The following is a 22,694-nucleotide window of genomic DNA, read 5'->3' as shown; positions in this document are numbered from 1 at the left end:
AAAAGTTGCATGTAAACCCCAAATGAAATTCAATACAAATAAAGATCATTACAGCTTATAATGGAAAGTGTACTTTTGGTTGTAGAATATTTTTTCTTCCCCTTACAGAGTGCCAGACTAATCAATCTGACAGCAGTCCCTGACAACTAGAGTAGGCAACACATCACAGCCTTATCCAAACTCTGGGCAACCCTGTCCTTCCATGCTTTCAAGAATAAATATTACTTTTCCATGATGAATACGAGTGACTATAAGTATAATCCATATCCTTTTCCTAATACTGCCTAAAAGCTCTGGATTGCCTAGGTAAACATCCCAATAACAACCATGAGATGGTGGATGTCTGTTCATCTGTTACAGAATAATGATCAGCGTAGGAAGAAGTATAGAATTTAATTAATTTACAGAAATAACCCTAACAAAACCAGTTAATATTGCATTATAAACAGCATGCACAAAACAATTACAATGACAGCGAAAGGAGTATCGACCATGAACTTGTCTTTCACATGCATCTTAGTATGAGATCTATTAATCACTCCTAACCCAATGTTCACTTCTATACCACTCAGTGCCCACTCTTCTTTTATTTATTTTTACTGAGTAATATAAAACTGAGGTATACAAATGAATTGTACATCTCAAGTAAACTCCAGTGCCCAGCTAAAGTCCCAAACTTTCTTTCTATTTCCCTTTCCCAGCTTGAATCTTGCTACTCTAAATCAAGATGCAGCAAGGTTACACGACAGGAAAGGCAAGACCAGTGACAAATGCTCCATTTTCATAAACCAGATTTCATTTAAATTAACAAAAAGCTGAACCAAATCTAATTGTCGCAACTTTCCACATGCAGAAAAAAGGATAAAAACTATTCCTGGACACCTGGCCCACCCCCTTTTCTTGAAGCCTTTCAGGTTTTTCATCCTCAGAATCCATCCTGCCCACACCGGTCCTGCAAAGGATAGAATTAAATAACATGTAAACACGATAAAAATGGTGCCAAACTTAAAAGTGAGAACTTCAAGTTCTTCCTTTTAGACAGCGTTTAGCCTAGGGTAAGGGGAAATCCACCAGTGAGTGAAAAAAGCAGTAAGATTTGCTTAGATTTTAAAGCCATTTAAGGATTCTTTTCTCCTTGTTCTTGCAAGGTCTGGTGAGCTTTTCCAGCTACTTAGAAATGCACATCACAGACCTGCACAGCAAAGCCTCCTCAGCCATCCAGATTTTTATGCCCTCTATGCATTCAAAATTTTAATTTCATACATGTTTGCAACCTACTGCTGCGACTTCATAGTCAGAGAATATTTAGCACAACCTACAAATACCCGTGTATCCATCCAGCACAGAAACAAAACAGCTAAATACAAGGCTGACAGCAACCATCATTTGATATTGATTATTTTTAGTTCAATTATTTAGGCTATTTGCATGAAAAGCGTATCAATTAAACCATTATAAGCTACTAGCCAAGTCCATGTTCCACATTTGTTTGCCCATCTTGAAACAAATGCATTCAAGCAATGGGGGTTTAAAACATTACTACCCTCAACTGCTAGTTTCAACACATTCACCATGGTTGGTCATCTCCATGGGCCAGACAGCGAAAAGCCATGCGTGCGCACATCTCAGCCATGCCATGATTTGGTGGTAGATGCCCCAATCTCGAAACATTCGAAGTCAAGTTGGATGGGGCTCTTAGCAGCCTGACCTAGTAGACGATGTCCCTGCCCATGGCATGAGGGTTGGACTATGTGACCTTTTTTAAAGGTTCCTGCCAGCCCAAACCATTCTATGTTTCCATGAAGTTTTCAGGAGCAGGTATTTTGCCTGAGCAAGTCAGTACTGTGGTTTCTGTGTTTGAACTCAGCTGTGTACCCCAGATCCCATTTCTTTACAAAACTATCCTGATTTTGAAGGAATAGTTGTTATTTATCATCAGCCCACACAGCTGTAGAATTGCAGCTATATAAAACCAGGTATTTCTCTGCCTCTGAATACATTGAATGAATACTAATTCTTCCACTTCTGACTGTTTACCATAGCTCTGGGCTAAAAAAGGGGATCACTACCAGGAGGTAGGCAAGACGGTTTTGTTAGCTTAAAAGCAGCACCAGAAGCAACAATCTACCTGTATAGTGTCTGGCTCATACATAAAGAAAAAAGGATGAAATAGATGGAGAGATGTGAAGATAAGGGGGGAGGGAGTGCCAGTCCTTTGGAAAAGAATTAGGAACACTGCAGGTGGAGGAAAAGAGGAAGAACATTCACCGCAATAGTGGTGACGGTTTAGCCTTCTGGTAAAAAGAAGCCTGGAGAAGAGAAGGCTGCATGGAGATCTCATAGCAGACTTCCAGTACCTGAAGGGGGCCTATAGGGATGCTGGGGAGGGACTCTTCATTAGAGACTGTAGTGATAGGACAAGGGGTAATGGGTTCAAACTTTAACAGGGGAAGTTTAGATTGGATATAAGGAGGAAGTTCTTTACTGTAAGAGTGGTGAGGCACTGGAATGGGTTGCCCAGGGACGCTGTGAATGCTCCATCCCTAGCGGTGTTCAAGGCCAGGTTGGACGAAGCCTTGGGTGGCATGGTTTAGTGTGAGGTGTCCCTGCCCATGGTAGGGGTGTGGAACTAGACGATCTTAAGGTCCTCTCCAACCCTAATTATTCTATGATTCAGAAAACAAAGCAAATGGCTAACTTTGTAATATTAATATCAATGTCATAACTGATCATAGCAGGTCTTAGTTGCATTCACAGTGTAAAGTTGGGGGTTTTGTTTGTTTTGATTGTCTGTGTTTTGGTCTGTTTTAATGAAAAATAAAGACCTTAAAAAGAAACAGGACAATGGGATGCAACAGTCCGGAAACAAGAAAGGAAGACGAGCCGAACATTCAACACTTTGAAATTGGGCAAATTGCTGCCTGTGTGAGCAAGCCAGGCAGAAAGATTAGGTAGGAGACAGCAGCAACTGAGAAAGTCAGCAGAGCTCACAAACCAAACCCACACTGAGTTTATCTAGACCTGTTGCTGTTTCATGAGGCTCTATAAAAAACCAGCTGAGAGCAGAGGCAACTGAGAACTCCCTCCCAAAACTCAAGGATCAAAGTCAAATTGCCAGTGGACAAATATCTGAAGCATGAAAAACAGTCAACCCAGGTAATCTGAAAGGTGGATACTTTTCTTATTGCAGGGAAGTGAATGAATTTATGGGCTTTGAGATCCTGCTGCCAAAACGCACCACTGAATGGACTGAGACAACAGTTGAGTAATTCCTGCTGCCACTGACCTTTCTTCAGACTTTGTTCTATGTCTATTAATCCACCATCTAAAATAAGTTTATGACGATATTATGTTCTAAAGTATTTTTTAAATCACCACTATTTAGTCAGTAAAAACACACAATCTCTAACATGCCACCTTTTTTTAGGCTTTGCTCAAACCAGTATTGCTTTTTTATTACTATTACGGTGTTTGATATTACTACTTGCCTTAAGGAATGGATACAAGATCCATCTCCTGGGGTTTCTGAAAAAAGCTTTCAAAATAAATAATAAATAGCGACTGTTTGTGAACCAATCAATGGTGAGGAAAAGAAAGATGTATTAAAGTACAGTCCTAAATTGTGCATCTGCTAGAAATTATTGAAATTAAAGAGGAAGATAGTAGAATATTCAAATTCAACTTTCTGCAGTAACTTGGCTGTGCTTATATTTTATCACTTGCTGTAACAGAGGTCAAATATTCCACTTGTTTAATGTCACAGTAGAGCAACCGATTACACAAGCAGCAACATTTAATTGCTATCATGTACACATGAAAATAAAAAATTAGACTAATCTTTTATTCAAATCATGAGACTGATTCAAATTTACCAATCATTAACATTAATTGACTGTGATTCAAATCAAAAAGCAACAGCTGCATCCTGATTTCGAGGCTTTGGGGAGGGTGATGGTTTTGAAAGTAATAAATTCACGTTCACACAGTTCTTATTTTTAAACATCAGAAGGAGTCAGTCAAAACTGTGGCCCCCTGTGCAGGCTTTACAAACCCTTCTCCTTTCTATAAACCAGTGTGCATTATGTCAGTGGAAAAACAACAGATACAGTGCACTGTTACACACTGAGATCAGCATATTAGCTGTGACAGGACAGCTTCCTTCAGAAGGACTAATTACAGGTCCATATGTGCTGAATGCCCCAAGTAGCCTACATAATAGCAAGAATTCAGCACATACTCTTAAGTAATGCTAAACTGCAAGAGCTGGCTTGCTAATCTCAGCAAAACTTTTGATGACCAGCACATCAGAAAGCTTAACTTTGAATTCCAGCAGGAATTGACTCAGCCCTTCCTCCTTCCAAGGTGGATAAATAGGGAGGTTCACACAGCTCGCTACACAGATGTCTATAAAACCGAACGTTAAAATCCTGGTGGCTGACCTTTCCACAGCAGATATTTTGGATATCACAGCAATTCTTAAAAGCAGAATTTTCTTCAAATGCACCTGCAAAAAAGTTTTCCTTCCACCTATGGTGCTGTGCAGAATTTTCCACCCAGGCACACTTCCATGGTGGATGAAATGGTTCTTTAATACACTGAGACTCCAGTAAAAATTATTTCAGGTTGTGGTATATTTTTCCCTGAGTAGTTTCCTCCAAGTGCACCTGGACTACAGTAATGCAGAGGAATAAAGGAATTGCTCCCAGGTCAGCCCATTGTCCTGCTGCCTCACCTCTGACAAGGGTCAGTGCTAAATACTTCAATCATTTTGATGGACAGGTTTTGGGGGCACATTTGCCTGTAAAGACACTTGAATACTTTTCCATCGACAGCCAATAATATCCTGAAACTCGTTGTCTTTTATAACTCTCTCTAATCTGAAGACAAACAGCATCTGTATTTTAGTTTAATAAACCTGATCTTTAGTAAAAATAATAATAAAACAACCTACCACTCTCTTGGTGTCAATGATTTTCAGTGGTAATGAGTTCCATGTGCTTATTATGTGGTGTTATACACATTTATATGATTAACTATTTTATATGACTAACTTCTTGCCTTGCAATTCAAATAAATAACTTCTTGTATTACAGTAGAAGAAATACCTGCTCTATACTCTGAAAACAGTACTGTATATTTTTTACGCACCTCCAGAACTCCTTTATATTTCTTTACCTTCTTTCCAAGTGAGTCACAAACTTTTCCATTTCTCTTAATAAAGAAAGCTTTCCACATCTCAGCCTAATTGTGTTTTCTAAACATCTTCTCATTCTCCTGTCACCTTGTTGAAATATAGGGCAGTCAGAAATAAACACAAGAATTCAAGACAGAAATAATGCCATAGAATAGATTTCTACAATGGCATTTTAACATCCAAGTAATGTTTTTACCTCTGATGTAGAGGAATGGGATGTGATCACCCTAGAATTGCTTTGTGACAGATGCTCACACACACCAAACTACACCTGAACTAACTTTATCTGGCAGCACAACATTACACATAGGATCCAAACACACCCAGACACAGTGTGAATACTTGGGCTGTGAGCCCATACTGAGCTCTGAGCCACCATAAGCATGCCCGTAGTTGCATTAGCTCCAGCAACTGCACTGATTAATTACTGGCTAAGATACACTCCTCCTTACACCTATGAATGTTTGTCTGACTTTTCTGGACAATGAGTAATGGCTTTTCCTGAGCAACATAAGCAAAACAGTAACTTATAGAGCTTTATCTTAAAATGCTCTGGGATCCTCAAACTGGAAAACACCATTATAAATGTGTTCACTGCTTTCTACTTTAGATCCTTTAATGTTTCAGATCATTAGCATCTGTTTCAAGAGATGTCCCAAGATAAGACATGCCAGTGATAACACTTTTAACACTGAATGGGCTAGTAGAAATATTCAATTACTGCTTTTCCTTGTATAAAAAGAAATATAAATGTATGTACATATGCTTATACATATATATAGCAATTTCTGGGCCAGCAATTTCATTTTTCTTTATAAAATTGTGGCACATAGCTAAATAATAATAGGATCTTATTAAATATTCTAATTCATTTCATTTAGGGTTATTAAAGTAAGATTAGACATCATAGCAGCTTTGCAACGCTGTGAAGAGTTGCCTAAGAAAGTAAAGGACCCTGAAGTGGTGGGAAGAAATAACCCCTCGGTGCAGAACAACCTCCTCATTCCTGCTACTGGCACTAACATTCTCCCAGGTCATGCTTACAAGCCCTATGTAATCACTACAAAGTATCTCAAAATAGAGCATTCCCCACTCTCAGGATCTTCCTTTTTCAGTTTATATCACAGTGCAGCAATGAAGCCCAGAAATACAGTGAGGTAAAGCATCTTCCTCAAGTATCCTGCAGGCACGAAAACATGGATTAAAACTCAGCTGCCTCACAGCAAAGCCAGCACTCGGTGGCAACTCACATCATTTCCAGTTTCATCACAACGTTTCCTAGCCTCACACACCAACAAAAAGTGCCCAGAAAATGAGAAATCATAAGCCATAGCTTTTGTTCTTCACTGTTCTCTCTCCCACCTCACCTTGAAAGCAAAGCACACAGGCGTGTTTTGGATAAGAACAAACAATAAGAAAGATGCATTTCATATTCAAGATTACAAAATGAAACAGCACCGTGACAGTGCACGGCAGTTTCCTAACTCTCCTAAATTAGCATCTGAATCAATAAGGAGGGAGCTGCAATGCACTGCAAAATAGAAAAGCAGCATGACAACATGCCACAGAAGCAATCTTAGAAGTTCACAGAAACATAAGAAGGATTAAAAACAAAAAGTGCTGTTTACACACATACACACACAGAGTGCATGGGAGTGATTTTGTTTCCTCCCTTCCTCCAATGCAACTTTAAAGTATATTAATTAGAAGAGCTAAGATGGTCTGACTGATGACAACGCTGAAAATTTAGAACAAAGCCAGACAGAAATAGCCTGTTCCACTTGGCAATTACAGCACTTAAATATCATGCAGTATTGCTAGACACCTGTAAAACCTCGGTGCTGTGAAATACATTTCCCATCAGGGAGGACAGCAGATTTAGCAGACTAAGCAAAGGCCTGGTAACCAGCAACTCCCGACTTCTAAATCTGCATCTGAGTCTGAATTTCTGGGTGATGCTGGGCAAAAATTCATCTTACTTCCAGCTGTCTCCTCTACAATCTGGGTGAAGAAAATTGCAAAGGATTACAGCAGGGTCAGTGAAATATTTCGGAGACATTACCATTTGCTGCAAAACATCAAGTTTAATATTATGGGAAATGACGTTAACGATTATGCTTGCGGATCATACAAATGCAGAAGGAGGACATTCAAAGTTAAGGGGTTTACAGGATTTTCCCTAGTTTTCTATTTGATGAGTAGTCTCTGCATTAAATACAGCAAGGGTGCCTTACAGAAAAGCGAGCAGTTTTAACATGGTTGCCTGCTGTAATAACCTTTTTTATTATTAATACAAGCTTTGAGGAGAGATTAAATGAAAGAGTCACATATTTGATTTTCCTGCATTACAAGCACACAGCTGAAATCACCACTCAGGATTTCCAGTGTGAGGCAGTTTGTGCCTCACAGAGATAAGAATTCAAGAAAAAAAAAGGAGGGGGGGGGGAAGATATGCAAATATTTCTGTTAAGTTCTAATTATCTTTCCCCCCTGCAAACAACAAATGCACAACTGCCTCGCGTTTTCTAAAGCCAACTTCTCCTCCTGACTAACACTGCCTGTTCTTTATCATCCCCTTGTAGACACCTCCGCCCTCCCCCCGGCTCCTTTGGAGCAGTATTGACAGTGCACATTGATTCTCTCTCTGCAGATATAATAGTTCTTTCACTGCTGCTGCTGCTGCTTATAATTATAGCAATATGTGTCACTCAGTAATAAGACGTTCAATTATTCTTGGCCCCGTGAAGCACAACCCTTCAACTCACAAGACCAAAACCCAGGCGCTTCAGCCCCCCCCCCCCCCCCAAAAGCATGATTTTCTTTGCAGTTATTTTTTTAAACTTTGCCTTGCATTCCCGATTCTCACTGGCCACTTCAAACTGCAGGAGTTTCACTGCAAGGAACTGCTGCCAGGCTACCACCACCAGTCCCCTCAGCAAAGAGAAAAAAACCATAAAGCTCTTCCCCCACTAAATGCATTTCCATCCCTCTGCATCATTACAACGGTAGCTGATTATAAAGAAACAAAGTTGTCCCGGAGTTTGACATGAAATGGGGGAAAAAAATTAACAATGACGTAACAGCAGTGGCAAGAGAGAATTTTAAAAGCGATATGAACAATCTTTAATCTTTTATCGACAGATTTCCTCTAGGAGACTTCTTTCTGAAAGGCAAAAATCACTGCGTTGTCCCTGCTAAAATCTCTTAAAATAAAAAGAATTAACTGAAGCTTACCTGTACTGGAATGTCATATTTGTAATTTTTATCTTTATTTCCTCTCCGTGGCGAATTTCTCCAGTCATTTCAAAGAGTTTGTTAGCCATTTTCTCATAAACTTTGGCATTCCTTTTAGTTTGTTTCAGCTCATCAAAAAATTCTTCCCAAACCAGCATTAAACCTCTCATTTCTGCATCAGTCCAGTTTCTGGCCCTCCTGTGTTTCTCAGTCTGAGAAGAGACAATGTAACTGGGAATTTCTGCTGCAGCCATTGCTGACTGACCTAAAAGGGTTTTAAAAGAGGACACTTAATATAGATTGAGTTTTTAGTTTAGGTTTTTTGTAGTGCAAGACATGCATATGTGGATAAAGAATTTGAATGACAACAGAACATATGAAACCTTTTTGCAACAGCTTGAAGCTTGAGTGCACAAAATGGGGCCTACATCTGACAGGCAGGAATTTAGTTAAAAGCTTTTAAACAGAGAAACGTCATTTTGATGTCACGTTTCCATAGCAACAGAGCAACTGCATAAGCTACAACAACAAAAACCTTTTAACTGAAAGCCAAAGAATCAGGACAAAGTTGACAGGCCATCAATATTAAAGCTTTTAAACACTTTAGGTTTAACAAAAAAAAAAAAAAAAAAAAAAAAAAGATCTATGCAGCCTTTGAGAAGCTACTTTTAAGTTTCTACTTCTTTTTTAGCTTTCCCTTACCTTTTAGGCAGACAATCTGCTAGCAGGGGGTCATGGTCGCCTGAACGAGCTTTTAAGTTGCGCCTTGACAGACTCTCTAGGAGGTTGCAAGGACTAAGACCATGTACACAAAAAAAAAGCCTTTTTTTTTTAGCAAAGATATGCTGCAAAAAGAATCAGCCAGCTTTCGGAAAACTATACATCTCTAAGCTAATAAATGTTTAAGCAGGCAGGCTCATTAAAAAGGAGCCTGCATCTGGGTTTAACAACACGCAGAAAATAGCATTTAAGTGTTTAAATATAGAGAGAAACGTATATACAGTTTCAATATAGAGCCACTTTTTTTTTTTATCCCCGAGATGTTTTGCTGCTGATAAGCACACACTGCAGTCCTGTCAGTATGAATTTGCCTTTGTAGGTATGTATTACTGTATGTGTATTTGGTATTCCTAGTAATTTAGATGCTATTTATGCAGCCTGTGTTCTGCCTTAGGACTGCAGCAGAAGCATTTCACCTGCTTTATGGGGAACCTAAAAGGATTATTCAATGAGTTAAAAAAAAGGCTGTGAGATGCTTAGAACTGTGAATAAATTGCTCTGCCATAAAACAAGCATTTTGAGCTGGTTTCTGTATAGGGCTAAATTCTGCCAGCAGTTATACAGAGAAGCACCACTATACTCAACGCATTAAACATTGTGCAACACAAGCAGTGGGCCACATTCTGCCCCTGCTCACACTCCTGCAATCTGGCAATAACCTTTCACAAAAGAGAGAGATGCACGAACTGCATTGATTCAAGCCGTACTGCCAGCTGAAGAGAAAGATGTTAATTTCCTACAGCCCCAGTGCAACCGTGTTATGTAAAATATAAATAAATAAACCACGGACCTTTCTTATTATCATTTTCTGTTTCAGCATATACCAGCAATAACGACCTCACTGCAGGGCATTTCCTGAAGATTAATGACAGGCAGGGGTTAATGGCCTGAGGCTCACCCAGTCAGTCGTTAATCCCCAGGAAATGTTCTGTGCCTCAATCCTTAATGCTTAAGTATCCTATAAATTGTAAGTCTTCTCATAACCACATCCTCGATCTTAACAATAGTTTAAAAATGCACGGCTTGGTTTGCATCCTGGAGTAGGCAAAGAGAACACGTAATGTTCCTAAAAGGTACACTAGTAAAACCTGCAGTATCGTTGCCTTCTTTCTAATTTATTTATTCTATTGTGCATTACAAAAGGCACAACAGCATACCATAGAACACGGAGGGGAAATCACATATACTGTACATAGGAACTTCCACTGATCATGCCTCTGGAGTGTGTCTCTGTCAGAAACGTACCTGCTGAGTCACTGCCTTCCTTAAAACAGGGAAAATAAATCCCCTAGCTTCCAAATAACTACTTTTAACTACTAATATGACAGCCTAGCAACTATTACCTTTAAAAATGTGCAAATAGCAGCATCTGTTGTGATGATGATCTTGCATGGTTTGTTTCTTGGGTGGCCAGCTGGGAGATACCACATGATCAGGGGACAGATGGTGGTCAGAAGAGGATCAGCTGGTGACACATTCATTTTATTAATTTATTGTTTCGTTTTGCAATTCCCATCACTTAACCTCAGGCTCCAGGCAGTTAGGTTAATACTACAGTAACAAACTCACAGCCAGAGGCTGGGGATCACCAGGATGAGTCTAAGGAAGCAATGGAGTGTGCAAGAGGAAGATAGCACCAGTCTCCTGTTACAGCGCTGGGTCTGACTTGGGACCAGTGCAAGCCACTGCAAAGCCAAGCTTCCTTTTCAGCCATTAATCAGAAACTAGAGATTTGTTTCCACCTCCCAGACTTTAATCCACCTAGGTTCTGAATGCTGATTAACACCGCAGAAACCTATAGTGTGAGAGACACCCATTGTAAAAAACCAAAGATATGTATGGTCTCTGCTTTAAAGATCTTTTTAATCTGGTTTCAAGCACAACAACCAGGACAGGGTGGGGGAGAACCTGTCCAGCTGCAACAAGCTCTTTCTGTGATGGTCCACAGCCATTCCTTCCCCTTTTCATCCACATGTGCCTGGCATATACACGGTTGCTCCTTGTGCTCCACACCATCTGCTGGGGCCTTCCCTGGCCCTCGGCCCCAGACTGGGATCTTGCAGAAGGGGGGGGGGGGTGTTTCCCTGTACAGTTCACATCTCAACTTCTCTGTATGCTGTTTCCTATTAGCGCAATTGACAGATTGATATAGTGGTATAGTGCTATTTAACATCTGTTAAATAAAAGAAATGCTTTCTAATAATGCTTCCCTTATTCCCCTCGCCTCAGCACCAGAGGGGAATCTAAGCTTCCACGACTTGGGTTTGATCCCCTCCTCTGAGAAAGTCATTGATATGAATTGTGGAGACTCCGCATGCCTTCTCTGCCTTGCTGAAGCACTTGAGCCAAGTGGTTGATAAAATGACTGTTTTCCTACATGGAGCTGAATGCAAGGAAAACTTTTTTACCCCAAATAATCCCTGAAGTCCTCACCAGTGCCTGGGAATTGCAGAACCACCTCTCCCGGCTGTGCCTCTCTCTGCTGGTGTTCTGCAGATGTGCTCAGTCCCCGGGAGTCATTAACCCTCTGTCCTGGCCCCTGAGGCAGGAGAAACAACTAAGATGGGACCAGCAAACCTTTAGGGGAAGAGAAGCCCTGCAGCAGCGAGAGCCATCCCTCCCCAGGATGGGGCACTGTGAGGAGAAGCTCTGCTAGCACGCAGTTGCATCTTGCCTGGCTCAAGCCAAAGGCCAGCCAAGACTCATCATGTACCTCAGACTGGCTGGTCACCAAACCCAGAATAACTGCTGGCACGACAAGCTGCAACTCTGCCATCCCTCACGCGCTCTACTCTGACGTCTTTGTTGACGCCAGAGTGCTCCAGCATCAACCTCCTTCAGACTGAGGACCAACCTGGCACCGAGTACAAAACAAGCAACTGAAGTTGTAACTGTCCTCATCAATAAAGTAAGGATGTTGCGTCTCTTGGAAAACACCAGAATACATAATGGAGCTTCTGAGGATACCTCTGTCAATGACTTCCCTCTGTAGGAGAAAGCTGATCTCATGCTCACCCCGGTTGCTCCTCTGATGGGCACTGAAATGACAAGTCTAGAAGACATTTTTTATGGACCCTGACCTCAGTGGGATGGAGGATCTCACTCGTGCCCTTCCTTTTAAAGCACACCTGCTTCTAAGAGCTTAGAGGAACATGAATTTAATGATCCTCTCACAGATCTGTTCCTCATATCATGTCTAAACATCCTACCTTTATTTGCAATCAGTATGTACCAGCTTAAAAAATAGCTCTCACAGCTCTTCCACCTTTCATGATGACCTCTACAGATGACAAGCCCCAAACAGGGTAGAAGGGTTTCTCATGTGCAAATGTGGATCTAACAAAGTTCGCCCATAGATGTTTCTATGGCAGAGATCAGACAACTCCATTAATCCTAACTATCTGTTGACTACACTTCGAGTGATCTCTGCTACCCGACTGTGGACAGCCTTCAGCTGTGCAAATGTGGGTTAACGCATGCCAAATAAAACTTCCTTTAGCCGAGTTTTAGGGAAAGGTGTTTTCCCTTGCATTTGCTGTAAGATAACAGCTCTAGTCAGTCAATTACCGGAGCTCAACCCGCAGACTGTGAGCCATTAAACTGTTATTACAGAAGAGCATGTCCGATCCTGTTGATGGGATTGTGGTGGGAGAAGTGAGGCAGCATTTTCTTGGCAAAGCAGGATTTACTCTGTTAGGATTAAAAAAATTTCTGCAGCCTCTCCTAAACGTATGTATCCGCAACCCAAATGGGCAGCTGCCTATAGAGGTGCTGACACACAGGTTGGTACCTGTTTGTATTTCAGAAATGGAAATACATTAGTTTTGGTTCAGGTAAGTCTTGAGACCAATTGGCTTCCTCCCAGTTTTAGCTCTAAATGCACCGAACACCCTTTTAGGCAGCAACTCAGAGCAGGGAAACTGGGAGAAGGTCCCCACTGGAGGGCCATGAGAAGTATGCATCACCCCTCAAAGACACAGGTCCAGCCCTCTAAAACACATGGGTATTTCAGGAGACCATCCAATAATGTCTTGATTACATATAACTCAAAAAATAAAGCTGCGTGCAGCTTTTTGTGTTTGAGGCAGGCTGTTGAAAGCAAGATCGTCCAAAGCACAGGCTTGTCGTGGCTCTTTGCAATACTACAAATACATCTGGCAGTGCAGTTGATACTGTGTTTTAAGTTCAAAAAAGCTATCTGCAGGAGTTGGGGGATTGTCACCTGCCCCACGTTTTGCTGTCTACTGGGCTAAAATGCCCACTTCCTAAAGTCTTACTGAAAATGACGGTTTTAGTGTCTCTGATCACTGCACACTGCAATTTGCAAAGAGAGATAAAGGCAATGAGGTAAGAAATACTCTTCCACTACTTCTGAAAACCTTGACCAGAGGAGATAGGCAGGGACAGGCAGTTACAAAGGAGAAGCTGTCTTCTTTTCTCCTCCATTAAACCAAACGGGTCCGTGGCAGTGAAGCTATTGTGCTCGGGAAAGTGCTGGAAACCAGGAGCTCACCCTAAGGTAGAGAAGTGCCTTGCAGACAGTGGTGGAGCTGGGCTTGGGAATTCTAACAAGGTCCATGCACCCCTTCAGTCTGTCATACTCCTTGGGTGATGGAGTCATGTGGGTTTGCAAAGGCTCAGAAGATATAGAAAACCATAAGGGCTGTGAACACAAAGCCAGCAGGTCAGTGCTGTAAAGCTGTACACAAACCACAGCTCATGATGTCCTAATACCTGTGAGGGACAGCTAACAATACAACAGCATTTGTAAAGGAAGCAGAAAGCTTTCCAAACTGCAGGAGGTCCTATTACAAAGACAGAAAGAAAATATTCAGGCTGAGGAAGTACAGTAGGTGTTTCAAGGTACACAAAAAAAGGACAGGCCCTTTCATCAGAGGGTCTAAAACCAAACTGGGACATGCCACAAGGAGAAAAATTAGGATAGACCGGGGGGACACATGACAGCAATACATTACTGAGTAAAGCGCATCACATCATTGAGCAGCTTTTATGTGCATCTAAAACAATACCTGCAACGAAGTCTGACAATAGAAATGGGTGCTTTGGAGGAAGCTGGTTGAGGGGAAGGTGTCCTGGCTGACACAGGGCAGGGAAGGTCATGATATGTCAACACTCAGAACAAAAAGAACAAGAAAAATACACATTTCCACACAAACATCCTGCCATAGGGCCCTCTGTGTGGCAGGTTTCTGTGATGGTGAGCAGGGCACAGAGCCGCCCAGGAGGATGGACTGAGAAGGTGCAGGTGAGATGGAGGCAGCTGGAGAGGGTCTTGATTTCATTTTGCTAGACCACATCCTGCTTGAATTTCACTGTAATCAGAACATTTCCCAAAAGCATTTTGATCCTGCTGAACTGGCAGATTCTGACCAAAAATATCTCCTTTGCCTATTTTAGTAGTAACCATGGAAGCCAGCTTTGCACAGACATTCAGTTGGAGGGAGAAGGATGGCGAGAGACAGCGAGGTGAATGCAGACGAGCTGGGAAATGGGGCTTCAGCAGTTTTTGTGGTCAGACCAGAAGGCATTAGCACAGACAAGGGGGAGAACTGAAATTATGTGGGGCTTGAGAAGAAGGAGCTCATGGAATGCAGGGAACCCAGGAAATTCATTACTTGGAGAGACCAGGTATAGACTGGTATGTTGATAGTGATTTGATTAAAAAACATAATACTAAGAATTTTTTAATTACTTTGTATTTTAACAGAAACACACATGCTCATGCTGCAGACCCCAGTACAGCATACATGGGGGGGGGGGGGGGGCAAGAATCCTTTATATCCAGAAGTTACAAATAACTACTCCCAAACTGTCTGGCACTTATAATATATAGAGGCAGGATACCAGACTACATGGACTTTCAGCCACACATGTTCCTACATTTTCAGGCATAGAGAGGCAATATTCCTAATGATTTATTTGTATAGTATAGAGAGCAGATATCAGTTCTGCCCGTGTCATACTCCCAGCTCAATTTCTAGCAACCAGAGCATCTCTGAGATTTGATTACTCTTAAGAAATCATTTGCAGGTCCTCTGCATATGGAACAACCCTGCAGCATGTAGTATCAGACAAATTCCTTTTCTGGTTTGCAAGCAACAATTCAGATTGCAAATAAAATCATTTGGTTCCCAGTGAATGGTTTCCCAAACCCCACTTGAAAGAAATGATTTTTGCCCTGCCTGCTTGCAGGAGTTAGTCCGTAAGTCCTCCTGCCCGCATTTGGGTTTTAGCACATTTGAGCAAGCTACGTGCTGGGAAGTGTCTAGTTCATTAAAAGCTGCTCCTGAAATGCTATGCAAATATTTCTCTTTAAGAAGTAAATTCCTCTGAGAACCTGTTCTAAACAGTTTGCTTTAGACGTAGACCATGATTTAATCCAGTTTGGATCTGAGATGTATCACAAAAGAAGAGAAATACTCCCTGTTGCACAGAAGTCTTCTGTGCCTTGAGCTGAGCAACACTCCCATGACACATGATAGGAGAAATATGCCATGTCATGGAAAACCAGATGACACAGCTGGTGTGACCATGGTGCTGCTGTGGCTGCACAGGGCATTGTTTCTACCCCATCAAGAATTAATGCTGCTGGTGTCAGCGCTTGCTAACAGAAGTAGAAAAGGTAGTGATGTTTAAATAAATGAAGGAGGTTATCGATTCATTGATCCATTAGCAAGAAGCCGTCCCCCAGATTAAGATGAGAGCAAGCCAAGCATAGGGAGCTTGGCACTGACACAGGACTCGAGCTAAGCAAGATTTTGCACCGTTGTGGTACCCAGCATTAGAGCTGCATTGAACAAATGGGTTCTAGCTTGCTGTTCGCTCTTCCAGAAAGGAGAGTGGTTTGGGCCCTTTTCCAGCAACCTCAGAGAAACTGCAGCACAAGTTGCTGGCAATTCCCTGCCAGAAGCCCAGCCTCACTGCTCCAAGCTTGCTACTAGCTTGGCAGCCTGCTGCATCCCCCGAGCAGCTGTTGCATCCCTGCGCTGTCTCTCCCTGACTCCCTGCCAAGGTCTGTGATGGATACAGGGAAGCTCCAGTTCCTTGTGGTCCCCTGCCCTCCACCCACAGCCACATCCAGGTGGGCTCAGCAATCACTCCAATATGGATGTGGAACACTTCACACCATAGTGTCTTAGTGGGGGACAGCAGTGGGATTAAGTCCTGCTGTTCTGCAGTTTATTCAGCCACAGCTTTTATAAGTGAAAAGATAAAAATCAAAGATGTCAGCTAAGGCGAGATATGAGCTCCTCTGACTCTCCTTCTACCCGCAGCCTTTCCCCTCGCAGGGGTTCCCTCAGCTCTCCATCCCCACAGAGGAAAATTTACAAGATGAAAAAATATTTCAGATAAAATATTTAGGGCGCAGGAGACTTTCATATCAGTTCATGAAAGATTTGAATGCTAAAATGTAAATGGTGCTTTGGGTATTACTGCAAGGCAGCCTTGGGAATGGAAATTTGAGAGAAGTGTTGCAATCTATAAAGTTCAGATGATGTCGTAAAAGACTGCCTGACCTAAGAGCTGCCAAAAAGATAAGTAAAACCAAGTTCACCCGCACCGCTGTGATAGCCAGAGAGCTTATCTGCTTAAGTGGTTGCTAATGGAAGTTGAGACTGTACAAGAGGTAGCTGCTGTTTCTGGGACAGGCTGCCAGCAGTGTCAGCCATCCCACAGCATCTGTATGTTTCCTTGTACAGGAAACATGTATGGCTTTCGAAGGACTAAACTGGAAGTATCACACAGTAGGTTGCAGTTGGTCTTGACTATATTCCCAATTCCATGCTCAGAGTCTTTCAGGGAAGTGTAGTAACCCAACAGAGAGCTACTGACAGGGCCTGTGAAGTCCTGCTTGGTTCTTTCTTTGCGCTGATGATCCACACAAATTCTTCAGCTACCAGGACACCAAGCTGCAGCTCCAAGACAAACACAGTATTGGGAACTTAAGCGTTAGCTCTCATGGCTTGCGCTAGGCAAGAGGATGACCCATCTCAACGTAGGAAGGTTTACTGCAATATGCATATAATGTTGCCCCTTTTAACACAAAGTGGATTGCCAGTATTTGGGGTCCTGTGATTCCTCTTGGTTTACAGCACGCAGTCATGTTCCCTGGACATCCTAGGGGCAGCCAGAAGAGGTCATTTCCCCCTCTCACATCCAAACATGCTGTCTCCAGCCAGCCTTCTGTCCTGGGATCTCCCCTTGCTGCCTTCACCATAAGCCTGTACTGCAATTGCTTTTAGGTTCCTCACTGACTCCTGGCTTTTTCCAGCTGTTTTTCCCTCTCCATGGCTCCCTGCTGTTTATCAAACACAGATCTGCTCCAACCACTCCCCAGCCACCAGGGATCAGTTTATATGCCAGCCTTAGCGTGTTCTTCCGATCCAGACATTAACTTCTATTGCTTCAGCTATCACTAAGCCAAAGAGTGTGTCTTAGTTTCCTCTCGGCCTCAGTGAAATACTGCCAGCAAACCCATCAGCCCACAAAGCAAAGAAACATTCTCTAGCCATCGCATGCAGCAGCATTCTGGCCAACCTGAGGAAGTCCCTCTGCCTCCTTTCATAAACTCTCCTGAACTAATGCACACCCACTAAACACTTTTGGATGCAAACTTTTCCATGTCTGGCACCAGCTGCCCGGTACCAACAGTGTTTTTAAAATCCTTGCCAGTGCTTTTCATTCAATGTGGCCTTCAGTGTTGTAAACTAAAGGATGTGCCCTGAGTAAGTGTAGATCTGTGCAGCGAAAAGCAGTGTGATTTGCTTGCCTGTAAATAATCACCTCAATGTGGGTACTCATATAATATCTCAGACTGGAAGGAACCCATAAGGATCATGCACTCCAACTCCTTGCTCCTTGGAACACTACCTACAACTAAACCATATAAGTAAGACTGTCATCTAAATACTCCTTGAACTCTGTCAGGTTTGGTGCCATGAGCATGTCCCTGGCAACCTGTTCCAGTGATTGACCACCTTCCCAGGGAAAAACCTTTTCCTAATGTCCAATCTCAATTTCCTTGGATGCACAACTAAACCCACAGAACTGGAGAGACATTCGGTGTGAAAAGCAAGTACAGACAAGCTGTCTGAATGGAATCCATAGCAGATGTGAATGGTGATAGGGAATTCTTATTCTGCTTCATTCCTAACTGTTCAGTTGACAGGTTTCTGCATAGCCAGAAAGAGCACTTCTGGATCCACACGTTCTAACCAAATCTTCAATTCCTCAGCAGGCTGGGATTTATTGGTTATATAAAACAGTTTTAATGACTGTGGGACCAGAGACCTTCTGCAGAAAGCAACAAGGAACCACTATCTAATTGCAAAGAAACAACCCAAAACCATTTTAAAAACCCAAGCCAGTTCACAACACAGTATCTCATTCTTTTTCATTGAAGTGGCCAGTGTTTTTCATTTGCTGCGCAAACAGAAAGCAACAAGCACAAGTATGACTACTTCTTGTCAGCGCCCCACTAGCCATGTAAATGAAAATATTCTCTGCTAGCTAACACACTGCAGCCTTAACCCAACAGTGATGGCTTGAATGCTTGAACACACTGTTTGCACTGACCTCCCCACGCTGTCCTTAATGCCCTGTAGCAAAACCCAGTGGCTAAAGCCACTCAAGTAAACCAAAAACCACAGGCAGCAGTCTAAAATATTCAGTGCTAGTGTCCTGGTTTTTCCCATTTGCAACATCTTCCCTCTCTGCACACTGTGCTTCCTGATAACCGGACAGGCAGACAGTATTAAAACTCATGCATACCTTTTCAAATGATTTCTCATCAAGTCTCAGCGGGAACTAATTGAAGATTAAACTAATCATTCCTTGAGGCCTCGCATGGAATGTTTTATCACTTTTTGTGAATACATTATGGAGAACTTCAGTGAAGTGCTGATCTGGCAAGACCACTGAACACACAAGCTGGAGTGGTTGGACAGCCCAACACACACCTGGAAAACAGGGATTTGGGACATCCTCGATAAATGGGACAAGACAAAACCTTCTCTGTGTCTTCTGTCTGTAAAACCAGCCTAGCAATGCCATGATAGTAAACGGTTTCCAAAACATCACCCTGCCTTTCTGAAAACAAAGGAGCAAACCTGACAAGAGCTGTTTGACATTACATGAAATATTCCTGATCAACTCTGATCTTCTCTGCCTCCTGAAATCTGGAGAATAACATGAGACCCAGCCAAAACCCAGCTACTGTAACTCACATTGGTCCCTGCTTTAACCTGTTTCCACAACAACAAAATTCTTTCATCAACTGATCTGCAGCTCCATCCCTGACCTCTGATCCACACGGTGCCTCTCTGGGTATTGTACATGGCTATCATATAACGACAACTGACATCCAGACTTCCACCAGCCCCTGGGTAGAAAGCCATAATGCTGGGTCATGGCAGACCCCCAGACGAAAACTTAACATGCTTCTTTCTGCAGTGCCTTGCAGGGATATATGGAGCCATTTAACTAGAGATGAAAGCTGAAAGAAAGGCCCAAAAAGGTTTTGAAGCAACAGAAAACACCCCCTGAAATGTCAGAACCAGACACTCCACTCACTAATAAAATTCATAGTCACAAAAGCAGGATCAGATATATCAGTGTTTGCTTTGACAGGAATAGACATTTTCAGGTTTCTTCCACTCTAAAGGCAGAAGAGAATCCTGAACATAAGTCACCACAACTACTGGGAATATTTGGGGAGTATTTTATGCATTTTATAGCTGTAAATGTTTTCTAAATATTATTGTGCTCTATTCCACTCTGTTTCCCTATGTTGTTTTTACCTTACAAATGAGAACTCCCTCAGGCAGGGATCACATGCCAGTTCTCATCTAAGCATTTAAAATATTACTGGTGGTGTGAGTTATCAGTCCAAGTTTCTGGAACCACTCTCGCTTTTAAGACAGTTTAGATGCTTCCCACTACTTCTGACATGCTACAATATGGGAAAGCAAGACCAGCTTTGTTTTAGATTGTTAACATGATACAATTGCAGTGCACTTAGAAATGGTGAAAAATCAACTCTTTCTCTCAATTCCAAATGCCCTATTCTTCATGAATTCCCTTAATTTGTAAATTAACCTTGTGAATAAGGTTCTCATTTACATTTGTGATAATTATTGTTAGAGAGCAAACATCTCTGCTGCTGCCTGTTTATACGTACACATATATACACACATGCTTTTTCATTTTTTTTATACACACACACACACACACACACACATACATGTACACACACATTATTTTACCTGGTTGATTTCTAATAGCAATTATTCTAACAGAAGCCTTGGAAGAGAAGAGGAAGGGATAGCTGAAGGAAGGCCAGGCCATCTCCTCACTGTAGAGCCCAGGGACAGTTCTCTGCATGCAGGTTAACCCTCAGGAAGTGCAAGAGCCCTGTATTCCCCTCCAAACCTGCAGACAGGCATTGCATGTCCCTACAGACTGCACCATCTCGGGAGGAATCCAAGACTGCTAAAAATTAGAATCCTGCCTGGATGCCACAAGATGTTCTGCTCTGCGCTGTAGTTTTACATAAGAAACACCTAAAAGAGCACTTATTTTGTCTGTCTTTAAGCAACAGTCTCATTGGAAAATTCCGTGTGTAAAAGCTCGGTGGAGACAATGAGAGCAACTGCCAGTCCAGTATGGGATTGTAAGAAGGCATCTATACCATGAGACATGAGAGGTTTTTGAACTCTAAACAGTGAAGAAACGCTAAAAGTCAACATATTTTAAAACACACCCCTGCCAGCCTCCTGCTAACACTTCAGAATGGCCCAGTCACGCAGCACTCTCAGAGAAGAAAGAAAATGGGTTCAAGGATAAAGCACTGGTCAGTTAAACCCCATAAAACCCCAAATCAGAATCACCACAGAAAACAGGTGTTGTAACATGGACTCCTCTGTCCCCAGGGTACAGACCTGAGAAGCGGCTCCTTACAAGGAGCTGACACAGTGCCTGACTCGAGCTCCTCTGCCTGAAGAGAAGACAGCACAGCAGCTCCACACTGGGAAATGGCAGCCCTGAAACCTCCCCGTTCCCATGCCCAGCTTTCCAGAAGCGGAGCAGAAGGAGGCTCAGTATACAAACCTGCACTGGTTGGGGCTTGGGGGTTTATGGTGTGGAAGAAAACCTCCGGTACCTGCTGGCCTAGGAATGGAAGATCCTCCATGAGCCTTGAAGTCAGCGCAGGAGTCCTCACAGCACATCACCGGCCCGGAGCAGAACTTGGTGTCTGGGGAAGAGAGAGTCTGGCAGAAGAAGGAACCGTGTGGGAAGGGGAGTCAGGAGACATTTTGTTGCAGAGGAGGAGGAAGGTCAGCTGTGCTTAGCCAGGGTTATCTGGTAAAGGCCTGGTGAGGAGGGGTTAGTTCAGTTTGCAGACTCTAGCCTTGCAAACAGCACAAACATATCCCATGTGCTATACGGTCCCATCATAAATGACTTGAATCAGCCCATAAGCCTTCAATAACCTTATTCCTACTCATCTTAAGCCACAAGAATATGACAAACATCCTCATTCACACATCTTGCCGCTGCCAGCCAAAGTGCCTCTTTAAAACACATCCCAGCCTCACCCAGGCCACCAGTGGATGTAATTTTCCCCCAGCTTCTCTCTTTATCTGCCCAACTCTTCTATTAGTAAGTTAATTGCGAGTGCTCAGCATGTGTCCCCTCAGAGAACCACACTTTGCCCTGTAGGTATTGTTATCTCTATTTTGCACAAGGAGAAGCCAGAGCCTGTTCCAAGAGGAAACATTTCAAAAGTTTCTAAACAACTGTGGAGCTGAAGTAACTTTCAAATGAGAAATGGATGCTCCAGAGTTGGAGTCAGCTTTGTGCATCCTTCAGTCACATCTCAAAATGAAACACGGTCTCAATTCACTTAAGGTGAGGTCCTCAAAGCCGCAGAAGCACCTAACACCTAAAGAGTATCACAACAGAAACGATCTTCGAGTTTAAGACAGAGCTAAATGAGCCATGACCTCTCCCCTCCTCCAAGAACGTAACTGATTAGGCGCCTAACACCCCGCAGGAACCCCTTTTTTCTCCAAAAGAAGGTATTTGGGTACCTCAAGCTTTTCTTCCTCCATGCTGAGATCCAACCATTTTGGCCAAGCTGAACCTGTTAGCACTGACACCTGTGAAGGCACACTTGTGTTGGGAAGCTGTGAGCACATCTAACGCTCCTCAACACAGCTCTGGTATCAGTACACCGGAGCAGTTTCCATTTAAAGACGTGGCTGGAGGAAGAGGGAGTGGTTGGGGTGGCACGAAAACAGCACCCGCTGCCAGGGCAAGGTGGTTGCAACCTCTCCCTATGGAGATGGGTGCTGGGTTTGGACTCTGCCTCCAGGGCTGGTTTTGATGTTTTAATGCAAAGCTTGTAGTCAGCAGCCTCGGGAATGCTGCCAGATACCTGCTCCCCACCACCGTTCAGGGGAGG

At 42.7% G+C, this 22,694-nt stretch overlaps 1 protein-coding gene across 4 annotated transcripts in view; it reads right to left on the bottom strand.

Moving 5' to 3' along the window:
• The window catches only part of MSANTD1 (Myb/SANT DNA binding domain containing 1), a 32,480-nt gene extending 10,051 nt beyond the window's left edge, over window positions 1-22,429 (bottom strand). The window contains exons 1-3 of one of the 4 annotated variants that reach the window (XM_057426703.1): window positions 22,321-22,429; window positions 21,390-21,482; window positions 8,429-8,693 (exon numbers count right to left, since the gene is read on the bottom strand). In XM_057426703.1, coding sequence (XP_057282686.1) covers window positions 8,429-8,693; window positions 21,390-21,456 — 332 coding nt within the window. In that variant the 5' untranslated portion in view covers window positions 21,457-21,482; window positions 22,321-22,429. Of the gene's footprint in view, window positions 1-8,428; window positions 8,694-8,811; window positions 8,914-20,493; window positions 20,829-21,389; window positions 21,571-22,320 lie in introns of those variants that run through there. The other 3 variants (XM_057426702.1, XM_057426701.1, XM_057426704.1) reach the window with 3 other exon arrangements.
• Between the last annotated feature and the right edge of the window lie 265 nt (window positions 22,430-22,694).

The sequence above is a fragment of the Pezoporus wallicus genome, unplaced genomic scaffold (genome assembly GCF_028554395.1).
Source record: "Pezoporus wallicus isolate ANWC-B61680 ecotype Strahan unplaced genomic scaffold, APGP_CSIRO_Pwel_v1 scaffold_13239, whole genome shotgun sequence".
Taxonomy (NCBI): Eukaryota; Metazoa; Chordata; class Aves; order Psittaciformes; family Psittacidae; genus Pezoporus; species Pezoporus wallicus.
This window is presented reverse-complemented; position numbering and strand designations above follow the sequence as displayed.